This window comes from Chanodichthys erythropterus, chromosome 10 (genome assembly GCF_024489055.1).
Source record: "Chanodichthys erythropterus isolate Z2021 chromosome 10, ASM2448905v1, whole genome shotgun sequence".
Taxonomy (NCBI): Eukaryota; Metazoa; Chordata; class Actinopteri; order Cypriniformes; family Xenocyprididae; genus Chanodichthys; species Chanodichthys erythropterus.
In genome coordinates, this window is record NC_090230.1 from 12,566,530 (window position 1) to 12,583,715 (window position 17,186).

A 17,186-nucleotide genomic window follows, 5' to 3' on the forward strand; every position below is an offset into this window, starting at 1 on the left:
ATTCTGAGAGACTTACGTGCTATGTGCGCGGCGAATGTGGTACACTGTTTCTTTAAGAACCCCAGTAGTCACGTGACAGTTCAACATGGCGTTGCACTGGAGGAGTTTGGTGCGCTTTCGATCAGCAACACGGCCGCTGATCATCTTCACCTTCTGCCTGTCTGTTATCCACAGCCTGGGGAATGATGTGGACAACTGTGATAAACTGCAGTTGGGACAATATCCTTTCAAAATCGCGTAAATATATTGGGATCGTTGAATTAGCAGCCTGCTAGCTAGCATTGTGGCTGTAATTGATGGTTGTCCATAATATAAATGTGCTAATTTAACATATAAGACATTATTTTACATAATTACGGTACACATGTTACGATTTGGAGTTTAGATTTGTGATTTAATAGTGTATAGACTAGGTAATATGTCCTGCATAGTATATATCTGCTTCCTCTGTTTAGACCTGTTGGAATATTTCAGGTGTGTTTTTTATTACATAAATGCGTAAATTAATTACATTCTATATCTATATATGTTTACCGATGATCATGTCCACCCTGTCTATGATGGCTCATGTTACTCATATTCGATTATTGATTGGTATTTTCCTGTTTATTCCTGTGAAGCCGCTGTGAAACAATATGTATTGTGTAGTGCACTATATAAATAAAGGTGACTTGAAATGACTATTGGAAATCGGCATCATTAATGTTGCTTTAAGATTTAAAAACCATTTGATTCCTCCTTAACAGTGCTTAGGTATCTGTGTAAAGAACCCAAAATAGATGATGCAACTCAAGAACCAGAAAACTGCAAGGACCGGTTGGCCTGGGGTGGGTCGGCTGTATATGTTTCACTATTTAAAATTCTTCTGCATTCTTCTAAATATTATCATGAAATATTTATTAAGCATAATTCATTGTAATATATACATAGTAAATTACATATATACATAGTAAATTACACATATATATATATATATATATATATATATATATATATATATATATATATATATATATATCAGTGTAGAGTATAAATACACGATCATATATACTGTAAACAATGTATTATATAGTGTATAATAATTTTAATATTTTGTATGTATTATGTGTAATGCATATGAAATATTTGTGCATAATTATTGTAACAGTATATTACATTGATTATTTATCTATTTTATATAAATACATACATACATTAACAGTGTAGAGTATAAATATATTACAAGATAATATATAAATCTTTTTTACAGTCTATGATATAAATATACAAATGTATGATGTTATGTCAGTATATATATTATTGATTTAAATATACATTTGATAAATAATATAATTATATAAAATAATATATATTGTATTAGAAAGTGTATAATATTATATATATTACCAATGTAGTATGTAATATACATTTAATAAATAATATATTAAAATTATATAATATAATATAAATAATTTATAATATTTTAATTATATATATAATTAATTACACACATTAAAATATTATTGTAGACCCATATTTTTTTTTATATAATAAATTTTTTTAAATAAAAATAATTATTATACACACACACACATATATATATATATATAAATTTGTATAAATATATATATAAATTTGTATAAATATATTTTTATTTTATTATTTTTAAAATATTAAAAAAAATATACTGTATATGAGTCTACAATGCCAGAATACTTGTCACATGTCATTACATGACTTGTGATAATAAATCAGGAATCTAAGGCTGTGTTGTCATTGCAGTGGAATGCTTACCTGCTCCAAACATCAGCTGTCGGCTGTCAAATGGAACAGAGTTCAAATTCAGCGGTGAAGAGGCTGGGTTCAACAAAAGCGTCCCATGTCGAAATGTGTAAGTCAAACTTTACCTTCATGATATGCAGGTATGACATGACATTGAGTATGTATTTTATTTTATTTTTGGAAATAATCCTTTTGTTTTGTGTTACATTAGGAGTGGTTACTCATACAAAGTGGCTGTTGCTCTGTCACTCTTCCTGGGATGGATTGGGGCAGATCGGTTCTACTTGGGATACCCGGCTTTGGGTAAGAAACTACTGTCTTTACTGTTGGCTAAATGTGTAGGTCACTAGGCCATGGATCCAGTGTTGTGTTTTTCTCTATTTGGCTGTGTGCCGTTGCCTGACATCACCTCTTTCTGGCATCCATTTACCCATCAATAACTCATGAAAATAGGGGTGTGCAGCAGAGCTAATATTTGTATCTGTATCTGTAACAATCTCAAAATTATTTGTACGTGTATTCAGATAAAGCCGGAAGTGGGCGTGGTTTTAACCGGAAGTTTGTGCATTTGCAAATATATTTTTTATCTGTTTCCTTCGTAGTAGTTATCCTTGAACAAATATGCCTTGTACAACTCATAAAATAATAGTTTTTTATTATGATTATAACATTTATTGAAATATTTTCTAACTGTCGTTAGCCTCGTAGTGCTGTTCTGCTTCAGGCAACCTGAGTCCGGGCTCGGGTTTCTTTCTCAATCACAATAAATAAATATTTAAATATCTTCTAATTACAACAATAATACTAAATGATATAATACAGGGAAAAATAGAGCTGCTATATCAGGACAATCATCCACAACCTCAAATAAGACTTGTCGGACTCTATAAATAACTAATTAGAGAACATGGAAATTGAAAGAAAATATTCAGTGGTTGAAAATTGCAACCTTTACTATGCATACAAATGAATCTGAATAAAATTACAAATCTGAATAAAATTATAAAAATAGGCCTACATATCTCCAAGAGAGAATGAGGCCTAGAATGTAGCCTATCATATAAGGTTTAAAACATTTAAATAGACATATCGAGTAGTAGAAAATGTGTATGATTCAGTATCTTAGTTAGAGCTGGTTTGGTTTTTGGTTTTTGGTTTGGTTTTGATAGATGCGCAGAGACGGCAACACAGCTGTTTTATTTGCGATCATGCTGTGCTTATTTCATTCATTCGTGTAGCTATCATATCGCATAAGGTTTAAATATACATTTGATTATTACTCTTTCTGATAGACGCGCAGAGACTGCAATACAGCTGTTTTATTTGTGATCATGCTGTGCTTATTTCATTCATTCGTGTAGCTATCATATTGCATAAGGTTTAAATACATATAAAATAGTAGAACATGTGTATGATGTAGTTTTTTAGTTGATATTACTCTTGCCAAGCTATGATTTCTGAGAGATGCACGGAGACGGCAACACAACTATTTGATTTGCACTCAATTAATTCATAAAGTTTACATTCACATCATTATTGCCTATTGATTTTAGATGTTTATGTATAATTTTGTGCTATCCCCTGGCTCACCTGTTATTCAGCAAACACGAGGAGTGACTGTCAGCCCAATATTTTTTCTATTATTCGGCAGAATTATTCATTTTGAAGCCATTATGCGTGCCTTTACAAATACGTTATTCGGCTTCAGGCACATCCCTACATGAAAATATCTCGTGCTAGTGCTGCACTATAACACAAGGGACCTTTAGAACTGACATAATCAGTCCTGGATGTTCTGCTGTTGACATCATTTCTTGCCTGCTTTCCAAGGACACACCTTTACGCCAGATGTTCTCTGAGTAAGAATCAAACAGACTGATTTTCTTGTATCGATATTGGTATTTTTATTGCACTACTATTGATTTTAAGAGGCAGATACTGACATGAAAATCTGATTTGATACCGATAATAATAGGAAGATAATATTTATGGCCAGTAGCCAATATGATTGCAGATTAGTGGTTGACCAATATGTGTTTTTGAAGGCTGATCCTGGTAAGGAAATCTGTAGACTAGTGTGTTTAACGGTACCAAATAATATATAGACAAAATTACAGGCTTTAAGTAAGCATTTATTTTACAAAATATTTCTTCAAAATTCACTAAAAATGTAATCTGTTTGTGTTATTTTAGGATCATTTATATATTATTATAGTTTTTATTTACAGTGCTCAGCGTAAATGAGTACACCCCCTTTGAAAAGTAACATTTTAAACAATATCTCAATGAACACAAAAACAATTTCCAAAATGTTGACAAGACTAAGTTTAATATAACATCTGTTTAACTTATAACATGAAAGTAAGGTTAATAATATAACTTAGATTACACATTTTTCAGTTTTACTCAAATTAGGGTGATGCAAAAATGAGTACACCCCACAACAAAAACTATTACATCTAGAACTTTGTATGGTCTCCATGATTTTTAATGACAGCACCAAGTCTTCTAGGCATGGAATGAACAAGTTGGCAACATTTTGCAACATCTATCTTTTTCTATTCTTCAAGAATGACCTCTTTTAGAGACTGGATGCTGGATGGAGAGTGATGCTCAACTTCAGAAATCCCCATAGGTGTTCGATTGGGTTCAGATCAGGAGCCACTGAATCACTTTCTCTGTTCTTCTTCAGAAATCCAACAGTGGCCTTAGATGTGTGTTTAGGATCATTGTCATGTTGGAAAAGTGCATGACGACCAAGGGCTCGGAGTGATGGTAGCATCTTCTCTTTCAGTATAGAGCAGTAGATCTGTGAATTCATGATGCCATCAATGAAATGCAGCTCCCCGACACCAGCAACACTCATGCAGCCCCACATAAGGACACTGCCACCATGTTTCACTGTAGGCACCATGCATTTTTCTTTGTATTCCTCACCTTTGTGACGCCATACAGTTTTGAAGCCATCAGTTCCAAAAACACTTATCTTGGTCTCATCACTCCAGAGTATAGAGTCCCAGTAGTTTTCATCTTTGTCAACATGGGCCCTGGCAAACTCTAGGCGGGCTTGTTTGTGCCTGGGCTTCAGGAGAGGCTTCTTTTGTGGTTTCCTCTGCAGTGTACGCCGTATTGTATCACTGGAAATAGTCACCCCAGTTTGGCTTTCTACTTCTTTAGATAACTGCAGTGAACTTGCCTGCTGATTTTCTTCAACCCTTCTCATCAGAAGACGCTCCTGTCGATGTGTTAACTTCTATGGATGACCTGGACGTCTCTGCGAGATGGTTGCAGTTCCATCTTTTTAAAATTTTTGTACCACTTTTGCTACAGTATTCTGACTGATAAGTAAAGCTTTGCTGATCTTCTTTTAGCCTTCACCTTTCTGGTGTAAAGAAATTATTTTCCTTCTCAGGTCTTGTGACATTTCTCTTCCATGTAGTGCCATTGCTGACAGCATGAAATGGGAAGGGGTTTTAACACCCTTTTAAAGTCAACTGTCTGCTGGACTCATGTGTAATGAATAAATAGACTCACCTGTGGTTGAATTCTTGTTAAATTAGACATTTGTAGTCTAAAATTTAACTTTGCTCCAGAGACTTTCAGTGGGGTGTACTCATTTTTGCATCACCCTAAATTGAGTAAAGCTGAAAATGTTCTCCAAGTTATATTATTAACCTTACTTTCATGTTATAAGTTAAACAGACATTATATAAAACTTAGTCTTGTCAACATTTTGGAAATTGTTTTTGTGTTCATTGAGATATTGTTTAAAGTGTTACTTTTCAAAGGGGGTGTACTGTAGTGAGCACTGTATTTTTTAGCTTTTATATTTTCATTTTATATTTATATTTTCAGTATTTTTGCTCTTTTGTCTTTTTTTAATTAATTTTTAGTGTCGATTTTGTATTTTAGTTTGTTGTATTTCACTTTTATTACTTATTTTAGTTAGCCACCAAGGCAACATTTTTAATTTTTGTTTATCATTTCATCTAACTAATAGTTTTAGTTTTTGGACTTTGGAAGTGACACTAGCAGGGCACAGTTGTAATATTAAAAATCAATTAGAGTTTTACTACAGTGCAATAAATAATTACCACATTAATTAATTAATGTGGTAATTTATTAATTATTATTAATATTAATAAGTTTCAGTTTCCGGAAAAAAACTTAAAAGCGAAAGCATCTGGGCATTAATTTGGAGAGAATTTTAGGTGGGAAACGTGTTTAATTGTCATTAAATTAATGTCTTTTTTTTTTAAGTCTTTTTTTCTTCAGAATTAGAATTTATAGCTTGCAATTGTGAGTTTATATCTCACAATTCTGAGAAAAAAAGTCAAAGTTATGAGATGTAAACTCTCAATTATTATGTGAAACAAAGTCAATTATCTTATATATATATATATTTTTTTTTACTCCATGGTGGAAACAAGCTTTTATAGACATGTGACCTTTAATCGATTTTGAAGGAGTCACTCTATCACACATGGACTAAAAGGCCACAAAATGTTGGAATAAAGTTTTGATTTTGATTAAAGACTAGTGGTTTTTGGCCTTTCTGTTTATTTGAAGAACTCTAGACCTTCCCCTTTGACCACAATATAAACAATCCCCAACATATCTATGCCTATTTTGAAAATAAACTCATAAAACAAAAATCCCAGCTCACCGCTGATGTCATGAAACAGGTTCGGATTGCTTTTAAGAAAAAGTACATGCTGTTCTCATGTGAGGCCAACAGAATCAGTCCTTACAGAGTTGTAGATCACATGCTGTTTTTCAGAACATGTGAAAAAAAACCTTCAATTACCTTTTCTTGAACACCTTGCTCTTTTTTTTTTTTAGTTCCAACTGTTTTAACAAACAAATCTGCATGCGACAACTAATTAACTAAAACAGTTCTCTTTACCATCAAATCTCATGGTGTTCGTCTATCCCATTGTGCAATTATTGTCAGCACATGCAGATGAGTTCAAGTCGTACATCTAAATCCCAAGGTTAGGCGGGATACAGCGGGAAGCTTCGTCTTTCTGCCTCTCTCCACGTTTTAAGGACTTCCTGATCAATTAAGCACCTGCGTTAGGACAAAAGGGCCTGGCCATTTGAAGGTCCCCCTTGTTCCTGGTTTCTTTGTGCGAGGAGCGCGGGAGTTTGTGAAAGGCAGGCTCACACCGTGCTGGAGTCAGATGTATAGACGTGTTCATTCAGAGCGTAATAGCCCAGCAGCTCTGGGGTCAGTCCAGACCAGGTGTGGCTCAAAGGAAGGCCTGGACTTGTTGAGAAGACATTCTGCAGGTGGCTTTTTTGATATCCGTCCTGGAATCAACATGCCTAAACCCCTCAATGACCAATTATAAGTAATATTAGGGATGATTAGCAGCAATTATGTTAGAATCGCAGGATGGAAGGGGGTTTTTAATTGACTGCAGATCTCATGGGCTCCTGAGGGTGTGTTTCAAATGATCTCTCAATCGACATCCAAAGTAGGCCTACTTAAATTTAAACCAAAATTGTTTATTTTGTGGCAATTATGTGTGGACATTATAAATTTCAACTTGGCTCATGAATATTAAGTGACAGTCCTACCTTTTTTGCTGGAAGGCAGGTAAGCCTTTAATGCACAACGTTCTTCACATCATGTAACACACCAATTTCAGTTCTACAAACTGGCTGATTATTATAATTTGACCTTACAACCTGTGGCTTAAAAGCTTCAAAAACAGTCTGCCCTAATGCAAAAAAAACATTTCCTTAGGTGCACATTAAATAGCTTCGCCTTCAAAATTGTTTTTCCTTGTGTTCATACAGAGAAGCCATAGAGAAAGTGTTTTTGGACACAAAGAGGTTATGATGGGAAGCTTTTCAGTATGCTCTTAGTTCACTCTTTGTTTGTTCCCAGGCCTGTTGAAATTCTGCACTGTGGGGTTCTGTGGAATTGGAAGCTTAGTGGACTTCATGTTGATATCTATGCAGGTAAGATACTTTAATTTCCAGGTTTTGGCCCATTTTATTACTTTTTCTTCTGCATGTTTTTTTTTTTCAAAAGTTGATCCATTTTTATTCTTTTATTTTGGTTACTGATACCTAATTTAGTAGTTATCAGGGTTTTCATTTTTATTGGCTGTGATTTTGTTGCTTCACACTTTGCTTACACTGAGGGCAGAAAAAATTATTTAAAGCTGCTGTCCGTAGCTTTTTTTGGTTAAAAATGATCCAAAATTAATTTGAGCAAGTACATAACCAGCCAGTGTTCAAAACTATCTCCTTACCTTACCTCCTGACTGATTCGCAACGGTAAGCTTGTAATAATGTTTTACAATTCGGGTGGTACGTCATTGCATCACGTCTGTTTACATAAAGAACGAGTCCCAGCTAGTAGGCTATATTGCATGTGAGGTGGATCATTTATAGCCTTTTCTCACAGCAGCTAGAATAATTAAATTTATCATTTTGATGGCGGATTGTATGGTATGACAAATTAACGTTAGAGATTAGACTGTACAGAAATTGAAATCTACAGGTAACGCTAATACACACTAAATACACATAGTCACGCAATGCTGATATTGTTAAAATTAACAGTTTGAGAACAAAGTATAACAATAATAATAATTTGCACGGTTTGACATGATTTCATCACCATTGGCAGCGCAATTTATTGTAATGCTAGGTCTGATGTGTTGCATCAGACCTAGTTGGTTCTAACAAAAGCTGTCAAGATGTATATGGTTTATACTTGGGGGAAAAAAGTGTTTTATTTATATATTATTATTTTGAAAAGGAATGATATTTGTCTAAAAATAATTTAAGGCTGAGACTTTCTGGGGAATGTTGCTTAAATGACTTTGTTAAATAAAAAAAAGATAGATAGATTTTGTGTTAAAATATCCATCCATTTGACCCTTAATAAGTGTACTGTAAGTCACTTTGGATAGAAGCATGTACTAAATGATTACTACCTTACATTTAGCATATTAGAGCTTTAAACAGGGGAGGCACTTTACCCACAATCCCTTAAATGAGCTGCAGACTCAGAGACTCAACACTGACTTGTACTTGAATGCTTGTGTTTGTATTCAGTGGCACCTGTGTCTCTCCTCCGGTGGCTCCAGCACTGTGAAAGGAGCTAATGAGAGCGTCGTTTGTTTTCGCCGCCGCCTCCTCCTCCTGTCCCAACCCGCACGCTCCCACAGGACTCCCCTAACCCCCATTAAAGCCCCCCTACACCTGACAAGAGAAAAAAGACGCTCCATTTGTCATCTTGTTAGGCCTAACCTCACCCTCTCCACTCTCATTAGGCCTCACAGGCCTGAATGAAGCTATACATGCTCACCACTGCCACTTCCACATGCCACCGATGACAGATATTTATGGCAAGCTCTTATGCATGTTGAAGGATGGCTCCAGGAATAATTATTACACGTACTTTAGAAATCCGGCTGCTGCGTCATATGTTGGAAATGTTTGCGTCCCCCACTGCTAGTGAAAACTTTTTCTTTTTTCTTTTTTTCTTTTTTTTGTGATTTGTTCAGATGTGTCTGAACTACTAGACACTGGGGGAACAATGACTTGATGTTTTCCAACATGTTTCGACAGGACAGCGTGTTACGATACCTTACTCGTCGGTCATCTCAAGAATAAGATGTCTATCAAGACTTTTCATCATTTTTAAGCTTTAAAAGTTCTGGCCTTTCAATCTTTTTCAAATTTACTGACTTCCATAAACATTGTGTGCCTCAAGTCCTCTTTACCTGGTTTGATTATCCGTAGTCGCTGGCAGCACACTGCCTCAAAACAATACCTGTCCATTCATTGACAATTTCATGCTTCTGCTGGTTTATCATGACTCCTTCACTTGTTTTGTGTTCCTCCTCAGAAAAACCCACTCTTTCCTAGCCGCAGTGGATAAATAAACCAAGCTTTTATTTTATAAAATGGCCGTGGCGGCTTTGATTAACAGGGCCACTGCAGTGTTTATTGTTCTCTTAATGTCTTATTGAAGGCCCTGGGAGAGCAATGCTTTTAAGAAGTGCCTCTGGCAGCCAAAGCTGTCACGCGCTAACATTCTCAATTAGCTGTTGACTGTCGCGCCTCTTCATTTTTAAATTGTGACACTTTTGATAAAGAGTATCCCCTTCCCTCGGGACCCCATTTGCGCACACCACTCCTTTCTAAAACCCCATATTTTATACAGCAAACTACCTTCGTTAAGAGCTGTCTCGTTCGGGAAATGCGTCTTTGAGAACTAATGAATGAACACCTATGACATGTTAGTGTTATTTATATTCATCGATATTCCCCCATGCGAGTCGCGCCACATTTCGGCCTTTTGAAAGTAATGATGCAAGATTAATGGCACTGTGCAACTTTAGGTTTGAGAGTGGAGGAATCAAGCGAGTTTGATGGATTGAATGTTAATGATATGAGAGAACATGAACGTGTGTTCAAGAAACTCTAGTCGACCACCACACCGTTCTAGACAACTTGCGGCCGATAGAGGAAATGGCTTTTATTGGGCTACTGCCAGATGAGCGCTAATCTCGATATGGTAGAACACAGTGTCTGTGTTTGGTGGGTGCTTTTCTCCCTCCACCAGATGTGTGTTCTCATTATCATCCCGTCCCAAAGCGTAGCAGAGCAGAGCCGGCAGGGCCAGGTGTTGGGCACGCACGCACGCCTGCAGGAAGCCATTACGCTGTCTTTGTGCGTCAGTCCAAGCATGTTGCTCGTATAGAAGCTGATCTCAGAACTGGCACAGGCCCCAGTTTGGGCTCTAGGCTCATTGCTGAAACTCTGATCTGGGGACTGTCCTTCGGGACACTCCTCCTCACTAGGACTCCGAAAGCAACCTCAATTACAGCACTGCCTGGGGTTAAACTTAAATTGCTTCCAATTTGGCATTACTGTCTTATAATTCAATTGCACAAGCATGAGCCATCTGAGGAGGACGATAGACCCAACCAGCCCACCTGGTATTCATCATTGTGTAATGTGGAATCATGTAATTGTCTGGTGAAAGATTACATTGTTATGTAGGTCTCCCTACGCCGCTCTGACATTTGAGACTCGTTCTGTTTGCTCTGGCATAGATTGTGGGTCCATCAGATGGGTCGGATTACATCGTGGACTACTACGGGGCACGCCTCACCCGTCTTTCGATAACAAACGAGACCTACAGAAGAACGCAGCTCTCTCCATGAAGAAACCAGGTGAGGATCTTGTCAAAGCTGTATAAAACTTTTCCAGGGTTGGACAGAAGTGTTATGAACCTTGTCACACAGGGGCGTATGGGTAATGTGGCATATTTAAAAAAAAAAATTCAAAGACTTCTTAATAATGCGCTGGTGAGTCAAGGTCAGTGGTGATCTCAAGTGACCTCCTGAGGTATCAAAGCAAACTGGCAGACCAAGGACACCTTCAGCTGTGCTCTAAGCCCCCGTCCACCGCCCCTCACTCTCCTGTTCCCCAAAAGGGGCTCCCAGCTCTGGGGAAAGAGAGAGCGATTAAATGTCAAGCGTGCCGAGAGGACGTTGGGAAAACACAGCGAGGTCGTGAGATTGCACTTATTATGGCTGGCACCAGGGCTGCATCTGTTGAATTTTGTCCTGGTACCCCACACACACGCTCCTGCAGACATCCCCCGTATCCAAAAGAAAATAATGTCCACGTTCTAGACGATTCCTTATATCTGTGTCTGTCCCCTATCAGTTTCTGTTTCCTGCCAGTTCGGTTCTCTGGTTAACATTAGCTGCAGCAGTGGTAATGGCGGTGACAGGGGTGTTATGTGGAATGGGACCCATGTGGAGATCATTACTTGCTCTCCTGTTTACATTGTTCCAGCATAAGCCTCCGAAGCCTTCCACATCATTAATTTGCCACATCTCCTTGTCTTTCTGTCCCTCTTTTCCTCTATCTCGTTAGGACAGATTCATGAAGCAAGTCTTAAAGCAGAGGCATTTTCACTGGAGAACTGTCACTGACTAGGTTTACAGTATCTGTGTTTGACTTCATCTTCAATTAGGCCATCACCTCACACCATCATCCTTGCTATTGATCCAGACTAGTTGATATGTCTAGTTCTGTCATGAAACTCTAGATGGCGCAGGCTGATGGGTCCTTAACACCAGCTGATGATATTCTAAGCATGAACCACTCAGCTTGTGCCAAGCAGTTAATGTCGCATTTGCAGCCAATGAGCTGCTGCTCACAACAATTAAATGGCTGTTTAGCATTCACTATAGCAGTTTGCAGCACGCTTTCAGAGTTCCTCTGAAACCCTCCACCTTCCCCAGCTCCAGAGTAATTTTATATATGCTATTTGTGCAGCAGCAGTATGACTTGCATACGCACAGCAGCGTATCAGCGTATGTATTGGCAATAGCAAGTTCCTGTACTTGCTTTGCAGCAGCAGCAGTGTAGCAGATCTGTTCCGCCAAGACCATATGCATTAACACTGTCATGTCCATTACCATGTTAAAATCTTCTAACTAACATTAGATCTAGTCCTATATCAAGATAAAACAGCCCAGAAGATCTTTAGAAGATCCCAAGGTAGATCTAGATAAAAGTTCTCCAGATGTAGATTATCTAGTGCTAGTCAAGACCAAACCACCCAGATTGATGATCTACACCTATATTTAGACAAAGCATTCTGTGTGGCTCACATGTTAATACCTCCAGTCAAATGCAGTCCTTGTACACCGAAAAAAATTGTGTCTTTAAGGGTACAAAAACTTGGGCAGTATACTTAAAGTACCTTATCTACCCCTAAAATGTGCATATTAGTACCTTAAAGTAGTAATAGGAACCCTTTTAAGTACTACTATAAGCCTTTCAGTTGCAAAAAAAGTTGGTACAAAAGATGTCCCCTTGAGGATACTACCTTAGTGGCAAGCTGTTGTACCCCTAAAGGTAACATTTTTGCAATTTCTTTCAGAAAATGTACAAGACATGAAAACCTCAAATAAATACCTAGAACCAACAACTTAATCCTTTTTTCTGTTTTTCTATGCTTCAACCTTATAAATAGGTTTCTCATGTTTACATCAGCTTTGGAATAAATCCAGAAACCCGAATGATGTTCTTTCTCATATAGGAAAAATGAAACTGATCCATTTCAGCATTGGAAACGTTCCCTGCCACATGTGTCTTCTTCGGTGTGGGAAGAGACTGATTTATCTTTTGCTTGTGTTATCCTGGATCTGCTCCCAAACAGAACTAACTTTTTCCATTCTGCTGTTTCAGGTGGATCTCAATGAGATGACCCACCAAATGTACAGGATCGTGTTATGTAAATGCCATCTTTTCTTTGGATATGCCTTTGCCGTTTCCAAACACAAAGACACATGGACATGCCGAACTATGCTCTGGGAAAGACTATATAGTCCATGTCTTCTGGAGTTTGCAAATACAGCTCATGTATGTGCTGAGCTAGCATTGCTCCCACTGCTCCAAGTTCTGCTCGGAACCTTGCATAGCAGTTTTTCCACTGGGCCACTCATGCCATACATCCCTCTCTCTCCATCAATCATCAATCTCTTCCTTTGAGTCACGCTGCTGGAATGTAGTCCCATCATTTGTTTCTTTTCATTCCGTACCCACACTAGCTTCACATCTTTGGAGGTTGTGTGATGTTTTGATGTTATTTAAACACTGTAAATAAAGTTTTAATATCATTTTCTGTGCTGGCATGTTTGGTACTTTGCACTGTTAGTAAAGATACACAACTTATTGGTTTCCATATTGGAACTGGCCAATATAAGCGGATATTATTTGATGTCATTGGGCCGATATTACATTTTTTTTTTTTTTTTCAGATTCAGACACTTTATTTGTATATGTATTTATTTATTTTAGTGTCAGCTGTCATATTTGTATTGGCCATAACATAAAAAATAATATCTGTATCGGTCAAAATCTCTGATTGTCAGGTATCATACAATATTGGGTGGTTTCACTTTTTAAGGTTTCTTGTAAAAGTGGCCTGTCATTATCCCTTCTGATCTTCAAACAATCTGTGTCAGACCAATGTCAAGTGCTCCTTCAATTTCACTTGAGTGCGTCAGCTTGTCTGCCCTGCCTCAGTTCGTCACATTGCCATTAATACAGACTCCTGTAGAGGCTCTTCATCACGCTGAAGTGATTGCGGAGCAGGCCCGACTACGCCAATGTGTGTGCGCGCACGTGCGTACAAGCATCCTTCCTTATGAACTGCAGTGTCCTTGCTACAACACGTACGACTCTGCTTGGATATGTAAAAACAGATTTAGCCCGTTCCCCAGTGTCCATGATGACGGGTGACCAGTGCTGCTTTGGGACTCTGCCCAAGCTCTCCTGAGCCTGCTTTACGCATCTCTATAAATCTCCATGAAACAATAGTCTGGACAGCAAGGATTCGCTCAGTTTTAAGATGTTCAGTCGCTTTGAAAAGCAATTGCATGGTTCGATTTGAAGTATCATTCTTGTGCATAGCACTAACAGTATGAGTTAAGCCCTGACGTTTACTACTTGGGGTTAGGGATTTAAACAAATCCTTAACCATAAGAATGTGCAATAATAATAATGCACCGATAAGAGTTTTACATTTGTTTAGATTAAGTGTAGCAATCCATACAGCTGTCAATGTTGTTAAATGTCTCCCTAAAAAGGAGAATAAGATAACTTTGATCTCAAACTTTTTAATATAAAAGAAAAAAAGCGATTCATGTGCAAGATGTTTTCCTAACCCCCTCCATTTTACCTTTTTTCTCCTCTCGAGGTCTTTTCTTGTTCTCCAGCAGTGCAGGGCTTATCAATAGACCAGCCGGATAAGAGACCAGAGATTTATAGCGCACTTCCCACAAGAGAGAGCAGCAGCTCTGGGACTGCACCCTCCCTCAGTGCGGAGGAGGCCATTCCTCATCCGGCCCTAGTGTTTTATAGGTGCAACCTCCATCTCTCCCTCTCCTGCTCTAGGGCCCTTTGAGATGGAGAAAAATTAAGAGGAGGAAACAGTTTGTGGGAGGCATGGGGTGCTCCCTTTCATTTACCCTTCCAAAAACAACAAACTCCGAAAGGGGGGGGTGAAATAATCCTGCATTGCAGACCACATTGATTCCTTATGCAGCTGCATCAGGTGGGAAATGGGTCCAAAATGACTTACTCCATCATTCATTCAGTATTTTCTATATGGTGCATGTCGCTATAAGGATAGAATGAAAATGAGGGAGTGAATTTTTACCTTACTTGTGATAACCGAATATTTGAATCATCAATGAAATTATAATTTACTCTCTGTAAAATTATTTTGGTTTCCAGTAATACTTCCTCAGTAAATTAGTCAAGAATGATGAACACTTGAATTAGTTAATAGAGTTATTCCCTGTCCTAAATGGCGCACTTCATATGCTCTTATTGTCTATTGTCGTGTGCGAAGTCCACAAGACCCTAGGGTGTCTCGTAGGGCTTGGAAAATAATTCAATGCATCACTCGATTCTGAGATTTTCCAATGCATTGCGATTCTCTCTTGAATCGATTCTGAGCTAAGTTTTTAACAGCAGATGGCGCCGAGGCTAGTTTTTAACCACACGCTCAAATGCTCACAAAGAAGAGCGCTGAAAAGCGCTTGTGTTCGGCTGAGTCTGAGAATGTACTTGCACCTCAGAATGCTTTTATGAGGCGAGATTAATGTAAACAGCCCACTGTTTCGAGTAATTCGATTCAAACTTTTCGACTTTATGAATGATTATATTATAGAAGGTTCAAGTGGTGTGTGTAAGGAATTGGAAGCAAGCAGAGTAAGGCTGTTTCTAAAGCACACAGTGCCGTCTGCTGTTAAAAATTAAACTCCGAATCGATTCGAAAGAAAATCACGTTGCATTCGGAAAATCTCAGAATCGATCCAGAATCATTTATCGGTTCAGGATGCATCGATTTGTTGTCCCAGCCCTAGTGTCCCGTTGCCTGGCAAGTTCAGAATGATATATCTTCTACAAGATATATCTGTCTGGTCAGTCCGCCTTCCGTCGTACCTCGAGTCAACTCCAAACCGTACCGTGCAATCAGATTTGTTTATTTCAGTGACGCAAACAGCGTCACTCTAGTACGGCGAAAGTCCCTTCTATAGAGTGCCCCAGGGATGACGCGTTTTTGTAGGCAAAACCCAGAAGCGGGTTAGCATTTTAGGACTTCCGGTTCCAACGCCATAAAGCCTATGGGTTTTTTGAATGGGTTTTTGCTAAATCGCCTGAAATAAGGTCTGTGGTTATCAAAGCCTCTAAATACTTTCACGTTTTGATCTATGACATAAAACACACCAGTTATAACCCACTTGTGATTTTTTAAACTTTTACTGTGTCTTAAAATTGGCGGTTGCTAACAAATTGCTAAAAGGGACTACTTCCTTTGGCGGGGACTTTAGACGTCATCATTAAAAATGGGACATTTGGACAGCATTTCTCATGAAAAAGTGGATAAGTATTCATACACAGTGCAGATCATAATCAGTGAGCATGTTTTTAAATAGAGTTGTTTTCTAAATAAAGTTTGAGGACGCTTGGTGGTGGTGACGTTGATCCGCGACCATGGTGTGCTATAGTCCGTTTATAGCCTACTGTTAGCTTTTTATATCTGACGACTTTATTTAGGCTTCAAAATCTATAAATGTTGTGTTAACTTGTAAAGATTATCTTGATAGACAAAACGTGTAAGTGTCATAACCCTTTGTTAAACACAGAGCTTATTTTCTGCGATTTTCCAAAAGTCTGTGGGAAAAATGAATAGGCTTTCAGTCGAGGGAACCTGTGCGCCACTAACTTCCGGGTTGGCCTACAAAAACGCGTCATCCCTGGGGCACTCTATATCAACAAAGATTGCGCACGCGAGACCAGAGAGTTTGTTCTATTCGGCCGTGAACTCATTTTTTAAATGACCAAAAACACATTAATTATTTACTTTTCGCTGTTGACTCTCTTGTCGCTTTGCTAACGTCATATCCGCCCTTCTCTGATTGGTTTACTCCGCTTCCTGTTTGCTTGGATTTGCTCCGCCCTAGAAATCGAATTGATTCAACGGCGACCAGACTTCCAAATACCCACACTTGCGGTCTTGACCACTTGAGAGTGCATGCACGCAACAGGAAGTAAGTGTGCAAGACTGTCCCAGGTCAGTGCCTTTAAAGGATTATTTCACTTTCAAATGAAAATTTGCTTTACTCACCCTCAAGCCATCCTAGGTGTATATGACTTTTTTCTTTCTGATGAACCCTACCGGAGAAATATTAATAAATATCATGATGCATCCATGCTTTATAATGGCAGTGAGCGGGATCAATGAGTATGAGCTGAAGAAAGTGTCTCCATCCACATGGCTCTGGGGGGTTAACAAAGGCCTTCTGAAGCGATGTGTTTGTGTAAAAAAAAAAAAATCCATATTTAATAAGTTATGAAGT

General features: G+C 38.1%; 2 protein-coding genes across 11 annotated transcripts in view; one reads left to right on the forward strand and one right to left on the reverse strand.

The window, feature by feature from the left end:
* patj (PATJ crumbs cell polarity complex component) overlaps positions 1-105 on the reverse strand; it is a 128,723-nt gene extending 128,618 nt beyond the window's left edge. For 8 of the 10 annotated variants that reach the window (XM_067396064.1, XM_067396060.1, XM_067396063.1 and 5 more), the window contains exon 1: positions 17-105. The gene's annotated coding sequence lies outside the window, so the exon portion shown is untranslated. The remainder of the gene's footprint in view (positions 1-16) is intronic. The other 2 variants (XM_067396066.1, XM_067396061.1) reach the window with 2 other exon arrangements.
* Positions 80-13,408, forward strand: tm2d1 (TM2 domain containing 1). Its single transcript, XM_067396069.1, has 7 exons — positions 80-219; positions 754-827; positions 1,762-1,870; positions 1,973-2,064; positions 7,658-7,731; positions 10,848-10,967; positions 13,003-13,408. The coding sequence occupies exons 1-6, from the start codon at positions 86-88 to the stop codon at positions 10,956-10,958; spliced, it is 594 nt and encodes a 197-aa protein (XP_067252170.1). The 5' UTR covers positions 80-85; the 3' UTR covers positions 10,959-10,967; positions 13,003-13,408.
* The last annotated feature ends 3,778 nt before the right edge of the window (positions 13,409-17,186 follow it).